The sequence below is a fragment of the Gymnoscopelus microlampas genome (genome assembly GCF_963454915.1).
Source record: "Gymnoscopelus microlampas genome assembly, chromosome: 10".
NCBI lineage: Eukaryota > Metazoa > Chordata > Actinopteri > Myctophiformes > Myctophidae > Gymnoscopelus > Gymnoscopelus microlampas.
In genome coordinates, this window is record NC_139947.1 from 46,152,937 (window position 1) to 46,173,447 (window position 20,511).

General features: G+C 43.1%; 2 protein-coding genes across 2 annotated transcripts; both read left to right on the plus strand.

Annotated features, from left to right (window-relative positions):
* The first annotated feature begins 1,130 nt into the window (after positions 1–1,130).
* Positions 1,131–5,614, plus strand: dpm1 (dolichyl-phosphate mannosyltransferase subunit 1, catalytic). Its single transcript, XM_084068424.1, has 9 exons — positions 1,131–1,272; positions 1,582–1,681; positions 2,043–2,076; positions 2,199–2,275; positions 3,060–3,085; positions 3,359–3,454; positions 3,607–3,675; positions 4,066–4,180; positions 4,542–5,614. The coding sequence occupies exons 1-9, from the start codon at positions 1,139–1,141 to the stop codon at positions 4,644–4,646; spliced, it is 756 nt and encodes a 251-aa protein (XP_083924550.1). The 5' UTR covers positions 1,131–1,138; the 3' UTR covers positions 4,647–5,614.
* Positions 5,615–6,820: 1,206 nt separating this feature from the next.
* Positions 6,821–19,338, plus strand: adnpb (activity-dependent neuroprotector homeobox b). The gene is made up of 4 exons (XM_084068577.1): positions 6,821–7,519; positions 13,454–13,570; positions 14,743–14,835; positions 15,139–19,338. The coding sequence occupies exons 2-4, from the start codon at positions 13,463–13,465 to the stop codon at positions 18,148–18,150; spliced, it is 3,213 nt and encodes a 1,070-aa protein (XP_083924703.1). The 5' UTR covers positions 6,821–7,519; positions 13,454–13,462; the 3' UTR covers positions 18,151–19,338.
* Positions 19,339–20,511: the final 1,173 nt, after the last annotated feature.

Genomic DNA, 20,511 nt, shown 5'->3' on the forward strand with positions numbered 1-20,511 from the left:
CAAAACAAAAGTTCAACGTGCTAGTATTAACTGTGCGCATAATATGATTTTGGTTCCCAAATAATATGACGTATATAAACTGCAAAATATTGCTACTACTTGTTTAAAAAAAAGCTTTACCCTGTATATATAACCGTATATGACATCGCAATGTGACATAGCTCTGTTTAACACAACTCCACCCCCTCCAACTGTACATACTTTCCCAATTTCTTTCTTAAATTGTTTTTTTGACACTTGATTTGGCAATGTAAATATTGAGCCATTTTAAGGCCAAATGTTTTGATAATAGTGAAAAAATAAGAATTGAAACTGTCTCTAAACGTATGTTTTCCCATGCCAATGTAAACGTATGTTTTCTCATGCCAATACAGCACCTTTGTATTGATTATGATGATAATTAATATCACATATACAGGGTATATCTAGAATCTAGATTCCCTTAATCCCTTGGCTACAACTACACGTTGCTTGAGGCTAGATTACCTCGAACCTGAACTTGAAGAATCAGATTCAGTACTAGGCTAGCCCTGGACCTGGTCCAGAGCGTTAAGTGAGTTCTCTCTAACGCCAGGCGCCCTGCACTGCTCATAGACCGAAAATCCCACTGCCATGCGAGTTCTCCGTATTTAGTTAAAATAAACAAAACTATTTCGTTACTCACTGAAACAAAGGCTGTTTTATATTGTTGAAAGTCTATTCTCCGGGGTGGAAAGCCTTTCAGTACCCCAGCTTCTCTGTATAATACACATTTTGGGCAGATAATACAATATGTCCGCCAGATGGAAATTATTTTATATACTCCACTGCGTCCTCTACAGATCTGGTCAATATAAATTACCATTGACCAGATCTGTAGAGGGCGCAGTGGATTAAATAAAATGAGATGCTTCCCACCCTGGAGAATATATCAATCATGTTTAGATTGATGTTATGATATTAGATAAAATATGTTTTTCAACGTGACTTCATTGCCTGAAAAATGCTCTTCTTTCTCTACAAACCACTGCCATATTAAAATGACATGAGAAAATAATTTTATATGAACACATAGGTGAGGTCGTATTTTATTTTGAAAACAACACATGGGGACGTATGGGCCCATTCCTGATAACTTGACGAACATTCTCACAGCGCCATGGCCAGCCGAAGAGCTCCTCTGAGAAGCGGACAGGGAGATGGAGATAAATATTCAGTGTTGTTACCTACGTATAATGAACGCGAGAATCTGCCTTTGATCGTATGGCTTTTGGTGAAATATTTCGGTGAAAGGTGAGTTCTTTTTAAGTTATTACTTATTGTCGACTCGAGGGCGAGGCTGTTACTAGTGTTAGAGCTGTCTGCTTGTCAGCATGAGACCTACTGTAGTGATGAGCTGTCATTAAACCAGATTTGTAGAGGAGGGGATCAGCCCATTGTAGTCTCATTTTGAGGTGTCTAGTTAGTTCATATTTAATTGGACTAATCAATATACAGATTTCTGGTGTGTGTCAATGAGTGAATGCACGAAAGAGAGGTGCAAACCCTAGACAAAGATGAAGCTTTGGCCTGACAACGTTACCATTTGTTGTTGTGTTACAGCGGATATGACTACGAGATTATCGTCATTGATGACGGAAGCCCAGATGGGACTTTGGAGGTGGCAAAGCAACTGCAGCAGATCTATGGGGAGGACAGGATTGTAAGTCTAGATGATATCTAGGAATACAACTTTATAGATAATTGCGGGGGCCCTTATGTTTAGAGTGCATGGAGAATGCAAAATGATGGGGTGGGGGAACACAGACTTGACATTTGAAAGTTGAATATAAGGATTATGATTGAGAACATGTGAATCCTGAATGTAGGCTATGCACAGTAATATTGCTATAATATTACAAATAGCATGGCTAGATTGTTTCACACACACACACACACACACACACACACACACACACACACACACACACACACACACACACACACACACCCCACATATAAAGACAACAACTATGTGTGAATTGTGCTAACCATTAGTCTCTTTTCTACTATCTCTGATGCAGCTTCTACGACCAAGAGCATCAAAACTAGGCCTTGGTAAGTGAAGATGCGTAACTTCCAGCCAAATTGTTATTCACTTACTGATTGTGGGATCTAAATTCACCCACAGTCGCATACAGCCTTTCTCAATACCTACTACCCTACTTTCCAATCTGAAGGCACTGCCTACATTCACGGCGTGAAGCACGCCACAGGGAACTTCGTCATCATCATGGATGCTGACCTGTCTCATCATGTGAGTGTCTGTCTGTCTGTTTGTGTTGTTGCTTGTATTGATGTTAAATGTTTACATGGACCACAATGGAAACAAGCCTTTGGCTTTTTTGTGATTATCTATTTGGCAGTTTTTAACGTACAGTACTGCTGTACATTTAAACTGTCAATAAAATATTAAATCAATCAATCAAATATCTGTCAGTCAGACTGAGACTCTATAACATAATGTAATGGGGTGACATTCATTCTAACGAGGACTGATGCTTATATTATACTTTGCTGATGCTTATATTATACTCTGGGATGCAAAATGTTGCATGCCAGTATTGTGAGCTTGTAGATTAGCTATTTTTGGCACGCAACACCGGCAACAAGTATAAATCAGGCCAAACGCTTTCACTCCACAATACATGGCCACTTTCTTAATTCTAAAAACGCGCTCGCATGGTAGATGAACACACAAACCTTTTATGCTATTTTCCAATACCATGTATTTGAATGACTGTAAACCTGAGGAGTTTGATTGATTGAATACTTTATTAGAAGTTTGCAGAAAAAGCACATGAAAGTACAGTTCAATACAAGGTCAGTTAATAGGAATTTAAAAACCCAAGAAAGCCATTGGCTTGCCTTGTTTCCATTGGGGTCCTTTGTACTCAATTCATAGTGGAGTTGGTTGAATTGACTCGTTAAACTTAATTTTCTATAACCGTAATTTTGAGAAAAAATAGTTGTGTAGTGTAGATGTTGTTTTCATGAGGCATGTTATTTGATGGCTTTTTCCTCTTTGTTTCTGCTTGCAGCCTAAATTTATTCCAGAATTCATCGAGTAAGTTTCCTCAAATATAAATATTCTTGCCTTGTGATTTTTGTTTCTTAACTGTTCTATGAAACACTTGTAATGTATATAGCAATAATGTATGTTCTAAAGGCTGGTTTATATTAACCACATCTCTTGCTTTGTGTTTATTTGTGTCTCTTGCTTTGTGTTTATTTGTACATTTACTACATACATATTTTAGGGGTGACATTGCAGCCCAATCATCTCCTGTTATTGAAGACCAAACGTTCTTACTAATAGAGGTTTGTTTTGTTCATTAAGGAAGCAGAAGGAAGGTAACTATGACATGGTGTCTGGGACACGATATAAAGGCAATGGAGGTGTGTATGGCTGGGACCTACGCAGAAAAATCATCAGGTGAGCAGAGATTATAATCACATGTTCTTCCATTTTATTTAGTATTTTCTTTATCTTGCATGCAACAGACAAGAGATTGGAATTGATTTATTCAGTCTTTGATTCATTTATTAATTTTAAAGTCTAAAAAGTCTACTTTCTCTCCCTCATAGTCGAGGAGCCAACTTTGTGACTCAAGTGCTGCTGAGACCTGGTGCTTCAGACCTCACTGGCAGCTTCAGGTAATGCTTGTACTGTACATCTGCTATTTTCAATGCACAACACCGGCATGCAACTAAGTAAGAGTCAGGCTTAAGTTAACCTCGTTCCCAGCCTTTCCTCATCTCACGAGAAGATAAGCCTGGTAAAGAACTACAGCAGAAAGTGTCTATACGGTGGGACTTCCGTTCCCCCGGAAACTTGTCTTTTTCAACCAATCACAACACGGGTTTCATGCCCGGGGAATGTAAACACATCAATATAAATGTACTTCCACTTAGACCCTTTCAGTAACTGACCATTCTCGCCCAGCTTCTGAAGTAGGCATACTCTGGTGGAATTGGCTAATATCACACCATAATTCTGTCGTTTCAACTTGATCTGAATGGTCTTCTTTGTCCTGTTGATCTCAGGCTGTACAAAAAGGCGGTGCTGGAGAGCCTGGTTGAGCGGTGTGTGTCCAAAGGTTACGTCTTCCAGATGGAGATGATTGTCCGAGCAAGACAGCTCAACTACACCATTGGAGAGGTGAAGCTTACTTTAGTCACAACCAAATGGCAATTCACACCATAGATATGGGTTTCCAGTGAGGCCTGTGTACGTATATAAATTGGTTCATATAGCGCACAATTCTATAATGTAGCCAGCACACCACAGATCCCCCTTTACCATCAGATTCTCCAAGTACAATTAACATGCGAGACATAGCAACATTTTGCATTGAAGCATATGTACTGACAGATGGTATAATGACACTATGACCTCACATACAGTGAGAGGGAGAGTGTCAAACATATTTACAATGTCAGCGTCTCCTCCAAATAATAATATCAAATCATGTAATGTGAGCTGATTCTACTTTCTTTCTACCCTCTTCTTCCAAAAACAGGTACCGATTTCTTTTGTGGATCGAGTTTACGGAGAGTCCAAGCTGGGAGGGAATGAGATCATATCATTCCTGAAAGGGCTGCTCACGCTCTTTGCAACAACATGAATTAGTGCTACATTAGATTTATTTGTAAGACAACCCAAAGTCATACTTTTACATTCTAAAAGTTACTGTCCTACTGCAATAGTCTACTATTAGATATGGAACCATGATTGTTAAGGTTCTGTTGAAAATAAACCTTGCCTTGTACAGTAAGTGTGATTCAGGGTAGGAACTCTCATGCAGGAGTTCTAACAATTTGTTATTGGTTCAATTTGAATATAATATTGCTGATATATTTCAATATATGAAATGGGAAAAAGTTACTTTATATTTTACATCGTTATCATCATCCACCTCATTAAAGAGATATTTCACTTTCAAATATGTTTGGGGTCATTTTAGCGTCTACTTTTGTTTTTGTGAGCAAAATTAATTGAAAGAAATGCCCCCGCCCCTCACGTATTAGAAGGACAATATCGGTCACCAGAACCAAGGACTGTTTTTGGTGAATCTATCAAGTTACAATGGGTTTGTATAGACCAATTATTTGTTTACCAACATTGAGACTGGATGCACAGGTGATTGTTTCATGAAATCAATTCCCAACATATTGTTTCGGGTGCGCTGGTTTCAGTACATTTAACCTCCTCTTGTGTGTTGGCTAGTGAGACGCGTCCTAGCGAGACATGACAGAATGGGTTTCATTTGGTACCGGCCTGCGCGCGCATACTGGTTCTTATCAGGGTGACGTCGTCTGTTAAGGGGGTGTGTCCCTGATAACATTTATATCAAATATCTAAATACTGAATCAAGCAACTTAAAAACTGTCTGGGGTGCTCACAATAGCTAGAGTAGATGTTAAAATGACCACAAACATGTTTGAAAGTGAAATTACTAATTACATTATCATTTCTATATAGCTGATGAAATTTGATGTTATGTTCAGATGTTGGATCGTTTTCACTACACTTGTAGAAGTTGTAGACCAATGATTGTTTGTACAAAATTAAATAGTTGTTTCTTAACATTTGCAGTTTCTGTTTTTCTTCATATCTAAGTATTGTTCAGGAGACTGAGTGTTAAAATTACAGATTTATGAGAGACTAGTCTTGACATGCGTCAGACTAGTCTAGACTAGACTAGAGCCTGGGTCATAGCGGCTCCTTGGTGAGTAATCAATAAGAGATGTATATTTGCATTTACAAGAGAGATTATTATCATTAGCCCAGGTCATAGGGTGAGAGGATACATTTCTCAGTTGGATCCAGGGGGTGAACTACTGTATGTCTCCAGGTCTAAAGAACATTAAATCCAACTCTTTATCTATTCTAGAACTTCCTTGACCAGCTATTCATTTATATTCAACAAGAAAGGTCAAGCATACGTGACAAGGAGGAGGGGCTGTTCTTGATGGACAATGAACATGGCCAGGTAATTGGTATGAGCTTTTCACAGTATCTTAAGGTGAGTGACCTCACATAACATAAGAGGCATTCAATTAAACGTCAATGGAAGGATCACCTAAGGACTGCCTCTGATGCTGATGTAGGAAGATGCTTCATGGAAGGGGGGGGGGGTATACTTGCCATTCAGAACACAACTTCATCAAATGAGATATGATACCAGAGCAATAATGTAGGAGGGCACAAATCAATCATACTTGAGTTGACAGAACTTTTGCTGTCACTTAACTACTGAAAACTAGTAGTCTCAGTATTACCCCCCCCCCCCCCTTCCGCACACCAATGCTACCTCCTCTTCAGTCTTCATCCTGCACTCACCCTGAAAAGTGGGTGGGGGGGCACAAAACTTAAATGCCTAGTACACAGACTTCCCCAGCACCACTCAGTTAAGTAGAGGAAAGTAGTCCCGGCCAGTTTGGCAGAATGGAAACTAGTACAGTACAGCGCCACCTACTGTTAGCTTAGGCGCAATTGGCAGCATACCACTCCGAGGTTGTGTGTGTGTGTGTGTGTGTGTGTGTGTGTGTGTGTGTGTGTGTGTGTGTGTGTGTGTGTGTGTGTGTGTGTGTGTGTGTGTGTGTGTGTGTGTGTGTGTGTGTGTGTGTGTGTGTGTGTGTGTGTGTGTGTGTGCTGAGGCAGTGTGTACATCCGACCCTCTGCAGGGGAGGGCGCCAGATGTAGTCACACAACGCATGCGCTAAGCTCAAACAGGAGGGCGCCTGCTATTGACCGAAATCTGTCATTACATCCTTGGCTTGTTGTTTACCCCTTCATAATGTAGGCGTCTGGTAGGCGAAACGAGGTGTGTTAGACGACCTACCGCAGTTACAGACACACACGATAGCTTACGACGTGGTTGGGTCTCATAATTAACTGGCTTAATTGGAAAACGGACCAATTAAGCGTGTTTAATGAGCGGACCCCTGAAGAGCTCACAATGAGTTTTTTTTTATGCTAATCAAACATATGTCACTTCCGCCCTTTCATTTGCGCCATTTTGGATCGGGCAGCTTCTAGGCTAGTAGGGGTGTATTGTCTTGTCAGTGAACAACAGAATGGAAACGTATTATCAGTAGCTCAACAATCATAGGCAGAGCTCACACAATATTTATTGTTTTTGAAGAGGGAGGGCCGTCTGTGTTTGACCAACAACAAGCCCTCTGTCTGTACGCTGTCGTCGTCATGCCGACGGAATGGAGGTTTTTATTGAGCTAATGAGGTTTTAGTGGGTCTACCACCGCTCCCCTCCATCCATCCCCGTTCTGCTGCCGACCAGGACACACACACACATCTGATCCCCCCCCGTGTGTCGGCGAGGGAGAGGAAGGTTCAGGAGGTGGTTCTCCCCCCCTGGCAGGCAGTCTGCGACCACTGGAAGGAATACTAGTAGGAGAGGAGAGGCTAGAGAGAGCGTCCCTCAGGTATTCTGACTGAGGTGTGATCACTGGGATCTATTGGATCTGAAAGAATCAGGTAAAGTTGAAAGCAGAGCTATCGTCGGTTAGCAGTTGGTTGATCATGATGCGGAGCTAAAAATGCTATACGGGGGTAACTTGGGCTGTCACACGTTAAGCCCCGGGTTTGTGCTTCGCCCGTACGGCAGTGCCGCGCACCCGAAAATGGCCGATCAACAAGCTCACAGCGCGTTGCATCCGCTACGCGCTGTGAGCTTGTAGATCTGCCATTTTTGGCCCGCGACACCGTCCAACGACGGAAGTATAAATTGGGCTTTTAGGCTTGTATTTTCTAAAGGCGAATGGGGTTGAAAACGATCGCAAAGTGTGAAATAATCGCGTTCTTTCTCGCGGTGGAGTGTGGGACCCGAACAGGCACATGTTTTGTGTTGCGAATAAAGTAACGGAAGGAACACCGAGAACTGTGTTAGTTTTATTTATTTTTTATTGTTTTTAAGCCCATGTTGTTAGCCCCCGGAGTTAGCGTAGCACGCTAAACCTAGCTCGTTGTGTTCTTTGTCAGTATCAGCTATGGATCCATTCCTGCCAGATGTTGATTAACATCACATCCATTACATGTAATACAGTAACGCTCGTGGGCAGGGCTTTAGGAGACATGTCTCTCTTAAACCCTCTGAAAAATGTTGTAAATGTTTAGTTGAGAAGACAGAAACGTTACTGTGTTTTCTTCTCTTAAATGTCGGCAAATCGACCATTCTAATGATAGTTTTGAGTGAGTGTAATAACTAAGGCAGCTCTCTTATTAGAAAATAGATTTTAATAATAAACACAGGGTGTATATATATAATGATGGATACATGATCTGATCAGCACGAGTTCGACAACTGTGTGCGGGCTGCAGGTGACATCGGGGTCGTGATGCTCTCTCACCTCACGTTTGATACCGGGATGTCACCTGGTCAAGTCAATTGGATCATGTCTGCCCCCCCCCCCCCCCCCAACAACACACACACACACACACACACACACACACACACACACACACACGCCTTCAGTTATTAGTGTGCACTGTGTGTGGATAAGTGCTTTGTCAAGTGACACACCTATCCTAGATTAGGAAGGGTCCAGAACGTGTTGCCCCCAGCCCTTGAGATGTAGCTCATTTGTGTCTTGCCAAGTTGAACATCAAGTAGGCTATCTGAAGTCAAATTTTATGTCATGTCACTGGTGAGACCATTATTCTTTCCCTGAAAAAACCTTGAGACGTATAGGATCATCATCATGTTATTGGCTGGGCATTACACAGCTCTGGTGGGGTTAGTTCAAGGTGTGAAGGCCCTTCCTATCTTCTCCTTTTCTCCAAAGAGAGAGAGGAAAAACTCTTGTTCTGCCAGCTTCTCCTCTTGCCTCCCTCAGTCCTTCCTTCCCTCTCTCCCTCTCCTCCTACTCAGTCTCTCCTTGGCTGTTTTCTCTCCTTCCTCTCACGTCCTTTCCTTTCTCCCCTCTGCTCCCCTCCCCTGTCTGTCTAGTCCTCCCCCTCCCTCCCTCCCTCCCTCGTCTCACCCTCTCCCTCCCAACCTTGTCTCACCCTCTTCTCTCTCTGCCTCCCCTCCCCCTCTTCCTTCTCTCCCTCCCTCACCCTCCCTCCCTTCTCACAGGTCTCTCTGCCTCCCCTCCCCCTCTCCCTCCACTTCCCTCGCTCTCGCCCTGTCCTCTCCCTTCCTCATCTCCTTAGCTCCTTCCCTTCTACCCTCACTCGCTAGCTCGCTCACCCTCCCCTCTCTCTCTCCTCATCTCCCTCACTCCCCCTCCCTCTCTACCCATCCTCTCACTCTCTCACTCACTCACCCCCTCCCCTCCCCCTTCATCTCTCTGCTTTTCTCCCTCCCTCCCAACAGCCCTCCCTCCCTCCCAACAGCCCTCCCTCCCAACAGCCCTCTCTCCAACAGCCCTCTCTCCCTCCCTCCCTCCCAACAGCCCTCCTTCTCCCCTCCCCTCCCCCTCCACTGCAGACATATTGTAGAGGCTGCTGCTGACTCAATAGGAGGCGCCATTCTGTGATTGCATAGCCAGGCAGGGAGAAAAGGGGGCAGGCAGAGTAAAGGGAGCCTTACATAATGGAGTCAGCTGCTCTCTAGCGCCATCTATAAGTAGTGGGAGGAAACGGGAGAGGGAGAGGGGAAGTGGGCGAGGGTGTGTATCTCTCTCGCCCAACCCTGCCTCTCTATTTGTCTGAATGTGAGACAGACGGCAAGCAAGGAAGTCAGTCAGACAGACAGACAGACAGACAACTACACAGTGTGTGTACACACACACACACACACACACACACACACACACACACACACACACACACACACACACAGAATTGAGCTCATCACCAGTCCTATGGTGAGTCTAACCATACAATTCTACTGTCTCTTTTGTGGCAGTTTCTAGAAGGGAAATGGCAGAGGTAGGAATTGTTGGGAGCCAAGCTGGCCGTTGTCACTAAGCTGCTAATGTGGTCATAGTGTATCATTGACCTTTGACCTTAAGTTACTACTGGAAGTTTTATAAGATGATCTTGTCCACCATGGTACATTTCCAGGTGTTCATGTTTCTAGTGCTTAAACATGTACAAGCTAACTATTAGCTTGTACATGTTTTTGAATCCACAGGAAAGTTACCACACTGAGCTAAGCAGTTAGTACCCATACCCATTATGCTGGCAGTGAGTAAGACCTTCTCGAAAGGTTGGCTAATGAAGCAGCCCGTTGAAGGTGATAACACTAACCTGTTGGTGAAATTATGTCTTAGGGACTTTTCAAAAGTTTGATTTAGCTTGGACTCAATCAGTCTATTTTCAACCTTTCTGAATAGCCTTTTTCCACCTAAGAGCCACGTTGCTCTTGGCTAGGCCCAACTCACATAGTCTAGTCGAGTCTGACCGATGCCAGATGGTTGGGTCCAGTGACGATCCCGATTTAGTAGAATCCTAAACCACGATTATCATTGTTTTGACCGAAATCTCTGCGTGCGTGTCCGAATATCCCCATATATCTTGAGTCTGACCGAGTGCAAAGTTGGTTGGCTCTAGTGATGTGTTATACCGCATTATGCTATATACGTAGTATACTGTTCCAGAACATTTTGGGGAAAATTGTATACCATCTACTAACCGTCCAAGGTAGCATATCTGACATGCCGGAGGAGGGTCTGGGGGGATGTGGACTTCAATAGCCTTTTTTTTTTTCTTTTTTTGCAAAATATATTTGAATAACCCATTTAGACCTGAGGCTGATTCTGAAAACGCCTTCTAAATCCTGTTTTCTGAAAAACTTATTACCGGTATATATAAATAATATTTATAAAAAAAAAAATACTGTACATAGCAACAGGAACCTCCAAAAGGGGTTCCCGTCCTGAAAAGTATAGTTACAAAAAAGGGTTCCCGCCCAAAATGGGATAAACATACAAAATATAAACAAAAACAAACCATAACAAAACAGCTCAGACACAATATTATAAAATGAAGAAAAAAAAACGAAGTGTTCAAAGACAGGAATAGAATACGAAAGAAGGAATCGCCTCCTGGCCATCAATAGCCTCTTAACAAAAAAAGGATCGACACCATGTAAAATTAAAATGGCATTTGTGAAAACACTAGTTACCAGTAGCACGAAGACATTAGTAAGACAGAATGCTGGCATACAGGGAGGCTAAGATTGGTGTGGAAATCCCCCAAGCACAGTGGCATACAGTGTAGGTCCAACATAGACTAAATATGGATCCCAGATCTTATAGAAAGTGTCCAACTTGGAATGCGACATGCATGTAATGTATTCACAAGGAATACAGTCCATTATAATACTATTTTAATCACATTTTTCTTGTGATAAAGTGGCGTCCGAGGTGAAGGCTTCTGTGTGACTATTGAGGTGGCCATGGGAGTTTCAAAGTAGTCCACATATGTTAGAGCGGTTATTTCATTCGGTGATATATATATATGTATATGGAGATCTCTTGTTCCGTCTGTTTTTGTCCCTTTTATGCCCATATATGGAGATCCCTGATGTCATCAATATGACGTCGGAGTACTGATGTCATAGACTGGCCTAAAAGTATACTATGATAATGGGTACTGAACTAATCAATTAAATAAAAACATAGATTTGATTAAAGTTTATATTTGAGAACATGTAACATATGCGCAAAAATAAACACTCCTTCAAAACACACATCTTTCAAAAATAGCCAATCTACAAGCTCACAACGTGTCGCAAGACGTGAGCTAGTAGATCGGCTAGCATTTCTTCTATAATGACATGCTCAAAATAGGGACACCAGGTTGAAAGTGGTTACAAATCAGGGCAAATAGGTTGCATAAATGCTGCTACCGATGTCGTCAAATAACATCAATCTGGTTCTAGTCTAGAGCCTGAGGTCTTGAGTTGACAGTAGGCTTTCTAGCCTGGTTAACAAATCAATTGTTTGGGCAGTGCCATGCAAACAAGTTTCACAATAATTATGTTATGAGGAGAATATCGTGCAGTGCAGCTGTGACTAACTTGTTTTGGCCAAGCTTTAGTTAATGTGGCAGAGGAGCTAAAAAAAACAAAAGTTTGTTGCTTAAAATAACTGTTTAATCATGGTGTACAATTTAGGCATTAAGCAAACGCTCTTACCAAGTGCAAGATCAGAGTAAATGGCATCAAGTAAATAGAATGAAAAGAAAACAATTAAACGTAAGTGCTACAAAGTAGCCAGGATACCAGGTAAAACCTAGCATCTGTCTAAACAACATATCTTTCTAAACAACATTCTTAGAATTTATGGACAATTAATTTTGTTTTGCACTATGTGAAAATTATTCAGGATTTACTTCCATAGCTTACTGACAACATGCACAAAGTTGGAGAAATTTGGTCAGCAATATTAGCTGTGGACACTGGACACACACACTATTCTAGATGACTTTCCCCCTAGGAGCCATCCAGTAAAAAATAGGCACCAAGAACTGAAGTGATAAAGAGTGTTGGGGTGAGGTAGAGTCTGAAGAGGTTGAGTTTTCAGATGTGGTGCAATAATGATGTCTTAAATGTTTCATACTGAGTATGTTTTTGTATCTTAGAAATAGCCTACATCTTATTCCACGTTCTCAGGAGATATCGCGGGGGCTTTCGCAATTTCAGTGATAGTAACTCACTCGATACTACTCAGCTCAAGTTTGACTAAAGGCTGAGTTATGTTTCCGGGTTGAGATGTTCCTGTTACTACATCGTAGCTGCCTACAGCATAGCAAGTGATTCGTAGTTCTGCAAAGGATGTGTTGTGCATTCGTTTATGGTGGTGAAGAGAAGGTTTGAGACATTAGCAAAGCGACCCAACTAAGCAGTCCATGAGGACCAAGTAGCCCCTACACCTAGTTTAATTTTTGAAGACGGGCATGTAGGGTGTATGATGACGTAGCCCTCTGTGTACCTACACTGACCCATCAGTACAGAATCATAATTAAGCCTCACAAGCCTACAGAAAACCTTTACAGCAGAGGTGGGCAACCATGTCTTTTTGACCTACCGGTAGATAAGGTTGGGCCTTTAGGCAGAAGGGACAATTTTAAAAGCCCAGCCTTGAGTGTAGCATTATAACTTGTCCTCCTCCAGATGTGACTATCACATAAGACCCACAGATGTTGTCATCTTACCTGTTGCTCACATATGGCTGAGTACAGCTGTTTGTGATGATGACACCTGGACGAGGCTCGGAGGTTGATACAGCACTGTATTGTGAATACAAATCTGTAGGCTATGCATATGGCTTCCTAGCAGGTGATACATTAGGTCAATTATGTCCTGTATGAAGTCCTCTTCAACAGAGCGTTTGCTTACTGACTTGCCGGCCCGCTGACAGTTGACTGCTACAGGCACCTGTCCAAACTCTTACCTGTTGACTTGTGTAATGCTTCCAACTTGTTGCTGACACGCCGTCTCTCTGTGTTTGTGCTCCCCAGGTGGGCAAAATGTTCCAGCTCCCTGTCAATAACCTGACCAGCCTACGAAAAGCTAGGAAGAATGTCAAGAGGGTCCTGGGAGACATTGGCCTGGAATTTTGCAGAGACCACATAGAGGTGAGTACAAAAAAAACGTTTGAGTACTGTCATAATGATGCCCACACCATCCTACAAAACAGTTTTTGTTCAGTGAGCATGCTGCAAAAAAAAGTAATAGTTTACAATTTAGTTTTAAATGTTGCGTCTACAGTTGTAGGATGTGAGTTTTCTCACAGACCCATTCCCAGCATCACCTGCAGTTCCTGTTTTGCCCATTTAGATCTGAGGCAGATTCTAAAAATGACATCTAAATCAGTTTTCTGACAAACTTATGTTGATATATATATATATATATAATGTAAAATGACAGATGCTTTCCCTGATTGAATGGGTTAGTGTTAGAAATGAAAAAAAAGAAACATATTTTTTTTTCATGTGAGCCATAATGACACCTAATGAGTTAAACATTATGGTTCTCATAGTGGGGGGGGGGGGGGGGGGGTAAATGTTCTTCGCTGGGGGTTAGGGCTGCCACTGCTGAATTAATGGAGACGAAACACAAAATGGTGTTATACGCACAATTGTTTGAGATCCTCTGATTTGGATTTCCATAATTATATTTTAATGTGCAATCATCCCATTTACTTGCTGTTGTTTGTTAATAGATGGCCAGCATGGCATGCTCCACGGGCTTGTTATAGCCACAACTACTAACTAAAGAGAGAGGTCAAATGTTTTGTTTGACCTGTCAAAGGGCTCCATGGCTCTTTAAGATGCTTTGCATTGCCATCACCAATCATTTAGTTTTTGGGGGTTTGGCATGGACATAGAAGTTTTGGACATAGCACATGGTAAACATTTTGGATGCATCAAATGATGAAATTTACATTTTGGTTAGGAAAATGGCTTTGGTGTAATGTGGTTTGGTTTAATGCACAAGAGGGACAATTGTTTACTATAAATTGACTGTCACTGTGTGTTTACCTGCTAAAATAAAGCAGCATGTTGACAGCTCCACATTTCAGGCCCCGATAGCCCTGAATACATTTTGTATAATTTGCTTGCTACATTTGATTATCCACAATTCCACATCCCTTTCAAGGTATAGCGCAATTTTGCATCCTGAAGTCTTTTAACTGAAGTAAGAGAAATTATGTCATGCTATCATTTGAAAAATCTTTGCTTTGCTTTTCTGTTTGCTTTTGAATAATGTATTAATCAGAGCTTCCCTGTTTTTCTGTCTCCAATAGGACTATAAAGACTATACTCCCCCTGATGTCTACATCAAACACACAAATTGGGATGATGTGTGCATGTGGGAGCCATCACACACTAAAGTCCAGGTGTGTGCAACACCTTCAAGCTTACAGATGTATTAAGATATTGTTTGTTTTGCCTGAAATTCTTTATGAACCATCTCGTTTTCAACGGGTCCGCAAATTACGAAATACACTTCATACATTAAGACAAAATATTTAACAGACAAAACAACATCAACCAGATAAAAACAAACTAAACTAAAACTTAAATTATGTAACTATTAAAGACTACAAAATAATACAACAGCAACATAAAATATACAACACAAAAAATTAAGAAACTGATGTAAAGGACTGACCTCTTTTCTCCATCTTGTGTATATCCAGGACTACCGATCGAAGCCTTTCTGCTGTTCCGGCTGCCCTTTCTCTTCCAAGTACTTCTCAGCTTACAAGAGCCACTTCCGTAATGTCCACAGCGAGGACTTCGAGAGCCGCATCCTGCTCAACTGCCCCTACTGCACCTACAATGGCAACAAGAAAACCCTGGAGACGCACATCAAACTATTCCACATGCCCAACAACGCGATGCGGCCGGGCACCGGCGGCATGGTGCCCGGCGTGGCGGGGATGATGATGAAGGATGGCATGCTGAAAAGGAGCGGGGACGGCGTGGAGCAGGCGGTGTACTACTGCAAGAAGTGCACTTATAGGGACCCTTTGTACAATGTGGTGAGAAAACACATCTACCGCGAACACTTTCAGCATGTGGCGCAGCCCTACCTGGTCAAACCGGGGGAAAAGACCTCGCAAAATGGAGGCACGGCGGAAGCTGGCACAGGCAGCAACGCCAGTAACAACACAAACAATGTAAACAATGCCTCCAGTAACCAGATCCACTGCAAGAAGTGTTTGTTTGTGCCAAGGACCTATGAGGCACTCGTGCAGCATGTCATCGAGGACCATGAGAGGATTGGCTACCAGGTGACTGCCATGATCGGACATACCAACGTTGTGGTCCCGCGCCCCAAGTCCAACCTCATCTTGCTCCCCCCCAAAACCCTGGGGGACAAGACCATTATTGGGATGGGTCCCAAAGGTGCAGTAATGGCCTCTACCCGGCCGCTCAGTACACAAATGGGCAGAATTGTTATACCATCAAAAACGGGCATCAACTCACAAGGTCTTCTAGCTGGACTGAAGCAGAACACTTTAGGTTTGAAGCCCGGGACAACTCAGTCATTCTCTATCGGTGGGCAGCAGGTGAGGATCACCTTACCAGGGAATGCCCAGGTTTCAGTGCCCCAGCAGTCTCAGGCAGCAAAGCAGCTAATGTCTGGTGGCAGCCTGCGTAGTCCCATCGTAGTCAATGCCTCGTCGTCTCTCAAATCCAACCCATTGGGTTCCCGCGTCCAGGCGGCTGCCACCACTGTAGCCTCTGTCACGGGCAAGAAAGGTGGCCCTTCCTCCCTCCTTGGCACATCATACACACAGAAGTGGAAAATCTGCACCATCTGCAACGAGCTCTTCCCTGAGAATGTGTACAGCTCTCACTTTGAGAAGGAGCACAAAGCGGAGAAGGTGCCTGCAGTGGCCAACTACATCATGAAGATCCACAACTTCACCAGCAAGTGTCTCTACTGCAACCGCTATCTGCCCAGTGACACCCTGCTCAACCACATGCTGATCCACGGCCTGTCCTGCCCGCACTGCCGTGCCACCTTCAATGACGTGGAGAAGATGGTGGCCCACATGCGGCTTTCGCACCCCGATGAGACAGTCTGCCCGCGCACAGACTCTCCCCTGACATTTGACCTTACTTTGCAGCAAGGTAACCCCAAGAATGTCCAGCTTATCGTCACTACTTACAACATGAGGGATGCACCCGAGGAGTCTGTAGCATTCCATGCCCAAAATAACACCACCTCCACCGTGTTAACATCCTCCACTGCTTCCCTTACACCAGGCAAGAGGGCAGTGCCTCAGCAGTCCACGAAAACATCGTCAGAGGCTGCTGATGGCACCCCACCAAAGAATGCTCCACAGACGGCTGTGCCGTACAAAAAGGATGTTGGCAAGACCCTGTGTCCTCTCTGCTTCTCCATCCTTAAAGGCCCCATTTCAGACGCACTGGCCCACCACCTCAGGGAGAGGCACCAGGTCATTCAAACTGTCCACCCAGTTGAAAAGAAACTGACTTATAAGTGTATCCACTGCTTAGGGGTGTACACTAGTAACATGACTGCCTCTACCATCACCCTACACTTGGTACACTGCCGTGGAGTGGGGAAAACCCAGAATGGTCAGGAGACCCGGGCATTCCCTTCCGCTCGGGTCAACCAGGCTATGAGCAGTGCCCTCAAGCGGGCTGGCTTTGAGGGCAACGTCACCAGTGAACCAAAGCGGAGGAGGCCAGGACCTCCAGGGGAAAGAGCCTACCCACTGGGCAGCAGTGGCCCCTACACATTTGTAGAAAACCCAGATGAACCTGTAATCCTAGCACTCGACCCTAAGGGTCACGAGGACGAGTCATACGAGTCGCGGAAGGCATTTCTAACACATTATTTCAACGAAGAGCCATACCCGACGCGGCGAGAGGTGGAGAAGCTGGCGGCCAGCCTATGGCTGTGGAAGTCGGATATCTCCAGCCACTTTGTCAACAGGAGGAGGAAGTGCGTCCAGGACTGCGAGACACAGGAGGCCAGCGTGTTGCTCGGATTCAATATGCATGCGGTCAGCCAGCTCACTCATGAGCTGGCATTTGACCAGGACTATACTGTGCATGAGGGCCATGCTGCCCAAAGGCGGACATCCAGGACCTGTCAGGGTGTGTCGGAACAGGCCCTGCGCAGACGCAGGGAACTGATTGCTGCTAATGGCGGTGTGGCACCGCCACCAAAGGGAAAGCTGGCTGTTGCCAGGCCCAACGGCACCAACAGAGACCAAACCAAGACAATCAACAGCACCTTAGAACAGAAAAGGCCTTTGGACCTTTCTGAGCCTATTGCCATAGACTCTGACAGTGATGAGGAGGAACAGCAGGAGGATCAGATGGAGGGAGAGGGACAGGTGCCTCTCCATGGCAACGAAAGGCTTACGGGAGTTGAGGAAGGAGTGAAGGCTGGGGTGGAGGCCCAGGTTGTTTCAGACCTAGAGGATGTATCAGATGAAGACGAAGATGAGACAGAAGATGACTCAGAAGATGACACAGAGGATGACGATGAAGAGGATGATGAAGAGGAGGGGGAACATGTAGAGAATGGCTTTGGACCCGCCGCGGTCCCAGAAAGACCGGCAGCTAAAGGCAGAGACAGTCTACCCATCATTATTCCCAAATTCGTACCATCCTCTGCGCGAAGCGGGAAATCCAGGGCCCAGCTCGGCAAACAGCAGGTCTGACCGACGGACAGTTGTAAACACGCACAGACATGGACAGAAAGACGCACACAGTCAACACAGTGACTTTAGGTTTTGATTCATGCCAACAACTCTGCCTCACTTTAACAAAAGGAGCTCAGCTGGCCAGCGCCCCAGTCACATCAAGATGGGAATCTTGAAAAAGCGGGCGAGAGTGATAAAGAGAGGGCTCGTCCCTTTAGCTCAAATCAAGCCATCCAGTGACAGTTAAAGGCCAATTTAAAGCTACTTGGCAGTACACAACAAGCAGCTATGACTTATGTAAAGATTTGTGAGCAAAGTTCTAATAGTGTTTCTTCCCCAAGTGGGAGGGAAGGTACAAAGACAACACTGAAGTTACACCAAACGATAGGGGGGGAAATACTTTACTACATTGAGATAAGTACTTAATGTTTATTTAGCTGCCGAGCTCATACTCGTGGCTTAAAACATTGAATTGTTGTTAATTACTAGCTTTTAAGCTGACAAGATAATCTTAAGAATCTTTGGTTTTTCATGTAGTTATCCTGGGATAGGTAGTGTATATTTGTACAGTCTTTTAGACATGTTTGGAGAGAAGTTGCTGTACATGTACTCTTAAAATATTTGCTATGAAGTGTGTACAAGCTAGCCTCATATGTTCTATATTGTTTCGCTAGACAATAGGTGTCGCTTTGGTGGCTGGTATTTTCCTGTATCTCTAAGTTTATTTTTAACAAAAAAACATAGTTTTTTTTTTTTGCTAAATAATATATCTATATATAAATGCAAAGGAAATAACAAAAAATGAATTGCTTTTGTTTTTTGCCGTTGACTGATTCTGTCTTTATTTGCAGTTAAGGATTTTTTTGTTCTACTGAAAGAACAGAATATTCTTATTCTCTCACACCTTCTAAAGGGGCATTTGGGCTTCTTCTTTTCTTGTATCTTTTGCAGTCCTTTGCTCAGTAGCCTGGACTGTAGTTGCTTTGTATCATTCATCTTGAATTGATTTTAATTTGCCCCGCAAGAATGGACAGGATACACTTTGCTAATGCCTATACAACAGAGCATTTTCCCCCAATGAAACTGTTCAGTGTGTGTTTCATTTGTGTGCTTACAATTTGTGTGTATTTGTTTAGTTTATCATTATGTTTCATTTTTCACTTAAGCATTTATGAACAATAAAGTGCTGTATTGTGCTTCTCACAATGCTAATGGTCATGTTTTATTTTATTTTTCCTCCAGTGTTCTGTCCACCTTGTTATGGGGACTAATAGCTTTGAGAATGACTGCCACTAAGGGGGGGGGGGGGGGGGGGGGGGGGGGACCAATTCCCACACAAACGAAAACAAAGTTTCCAAGCTTCATCATACATAGCAGTAGTCAGAAATTGATCAATTTCAAGGGCTTGGCATTGGTCATTTTAATGGTGAATGTGTTAATTTGTTTTGCTCCTAAGAATGTCCCACAAGTCCCGGTCTCATTTACATTCTTAGCAGTTGTGTGTACCTATCCACGAGTCTATAAATAATGCCTGTACAGCACCATAGTTTATTAAACAAATTCTACTTTGGTTTGAACTTCACATAGGAGACCGTTGGTCAGCAGCCATGTTGTCTGTCACCCACCAAGAATCATAGTCTTAAGCCTGATGTATCTTAGTCATACGATGGTGTTCCGAGCTGAAAATGGCTCAACTCGCATCAAGCTTGTAGCTCGTCTATTTTTGGCACGGGACACCAGCACGCAACAAAGTATAAATCAGGCTTTATGACAGAGAGAAATCCGTTGTTTAATTATATATCCAATATTTCAAAGGCCAAGTCACTGGCAATGGATAATGAATTTGTATCAATGTGGGTTGTATTATGATATTGTTTCATTGTCTTGGAAATCACATGATAGTTCCAGGAAAGAGCAATATTGTTTGCCAATATTGCATGCATGCTCTGTTTAATAGTGGTAGTTGAGAGGCTGGACACGGATTGATTGTTTATCTCAGGAATTAACCTTACAAACTAGATGTTTGGACCAACACCAAGCAACTTTGATGTACAGCAGGGGTTCCCAAACCTTTTCTCTCGAGACCCAAGGGATTAGCCACTTAAGCCCTATTTAACAGTGAAAATAGCCGATCTACAAGCTCATGCCATTTTCGCTATTTTTTAATGGAATAAAATGGAACAACAAATGTAATTGTTAGAAAATAATATTTTAATTTGTTTTTTATTTCTGGGTAAAGAAAGTTTGAAAGTTTTTGAAAATACTATGAATTCTTTTTTAAGAAACTTCTACGAAACTTAAGGATATTTACTCGTGACCCATACAAATGGTTGGGTGAACCAAAAATTTGTCCTAACCCATTGTTTGGTTAACACAATT

Coding starts and splice junctions, on each gene's coding strand:
- dpm1 (XM_084068424.1), top strand. CDS start 1,139: ATGGCCAGCCGAAGAGCTCCTCTGAGAAGCGGACAGGGAGATGGAGAT. Junction 1,273..1,581: donor GTGAAATATTTCGGTGAAAG/GTGAGTTCTTTT, acceptor GTTGTGTTACAG/CGGATATGACTACGAGATTA. Junction 2,077..2,198: donor AGCATCAAAACTAGGCCTTG/GTAAGTGAAGAT, acceptor TCCAATCTGAAG/GCACTGCCTACATTCACGGC.
- adnpb (XM_084068577.1), top strand. CDS start 13,463: ATGTTCCAGCTCCCTGTCAATAACCTGACCAGCCTACGAAAAGCTAGG. Junction 13,571..14,742: donor TTTGCAGAGACCACATAGAG/GTGAGTACAAAA, acceptor TGTCTCCAATAG/GACTATAAAGACTATACTCC. Junction 14,836..15,138: donor CATCACACACTAAAGTCCAG/GTGTGTGCAACA, acceptor GTGTATATCCAG/GACTACCGATCGAAGCCTTT.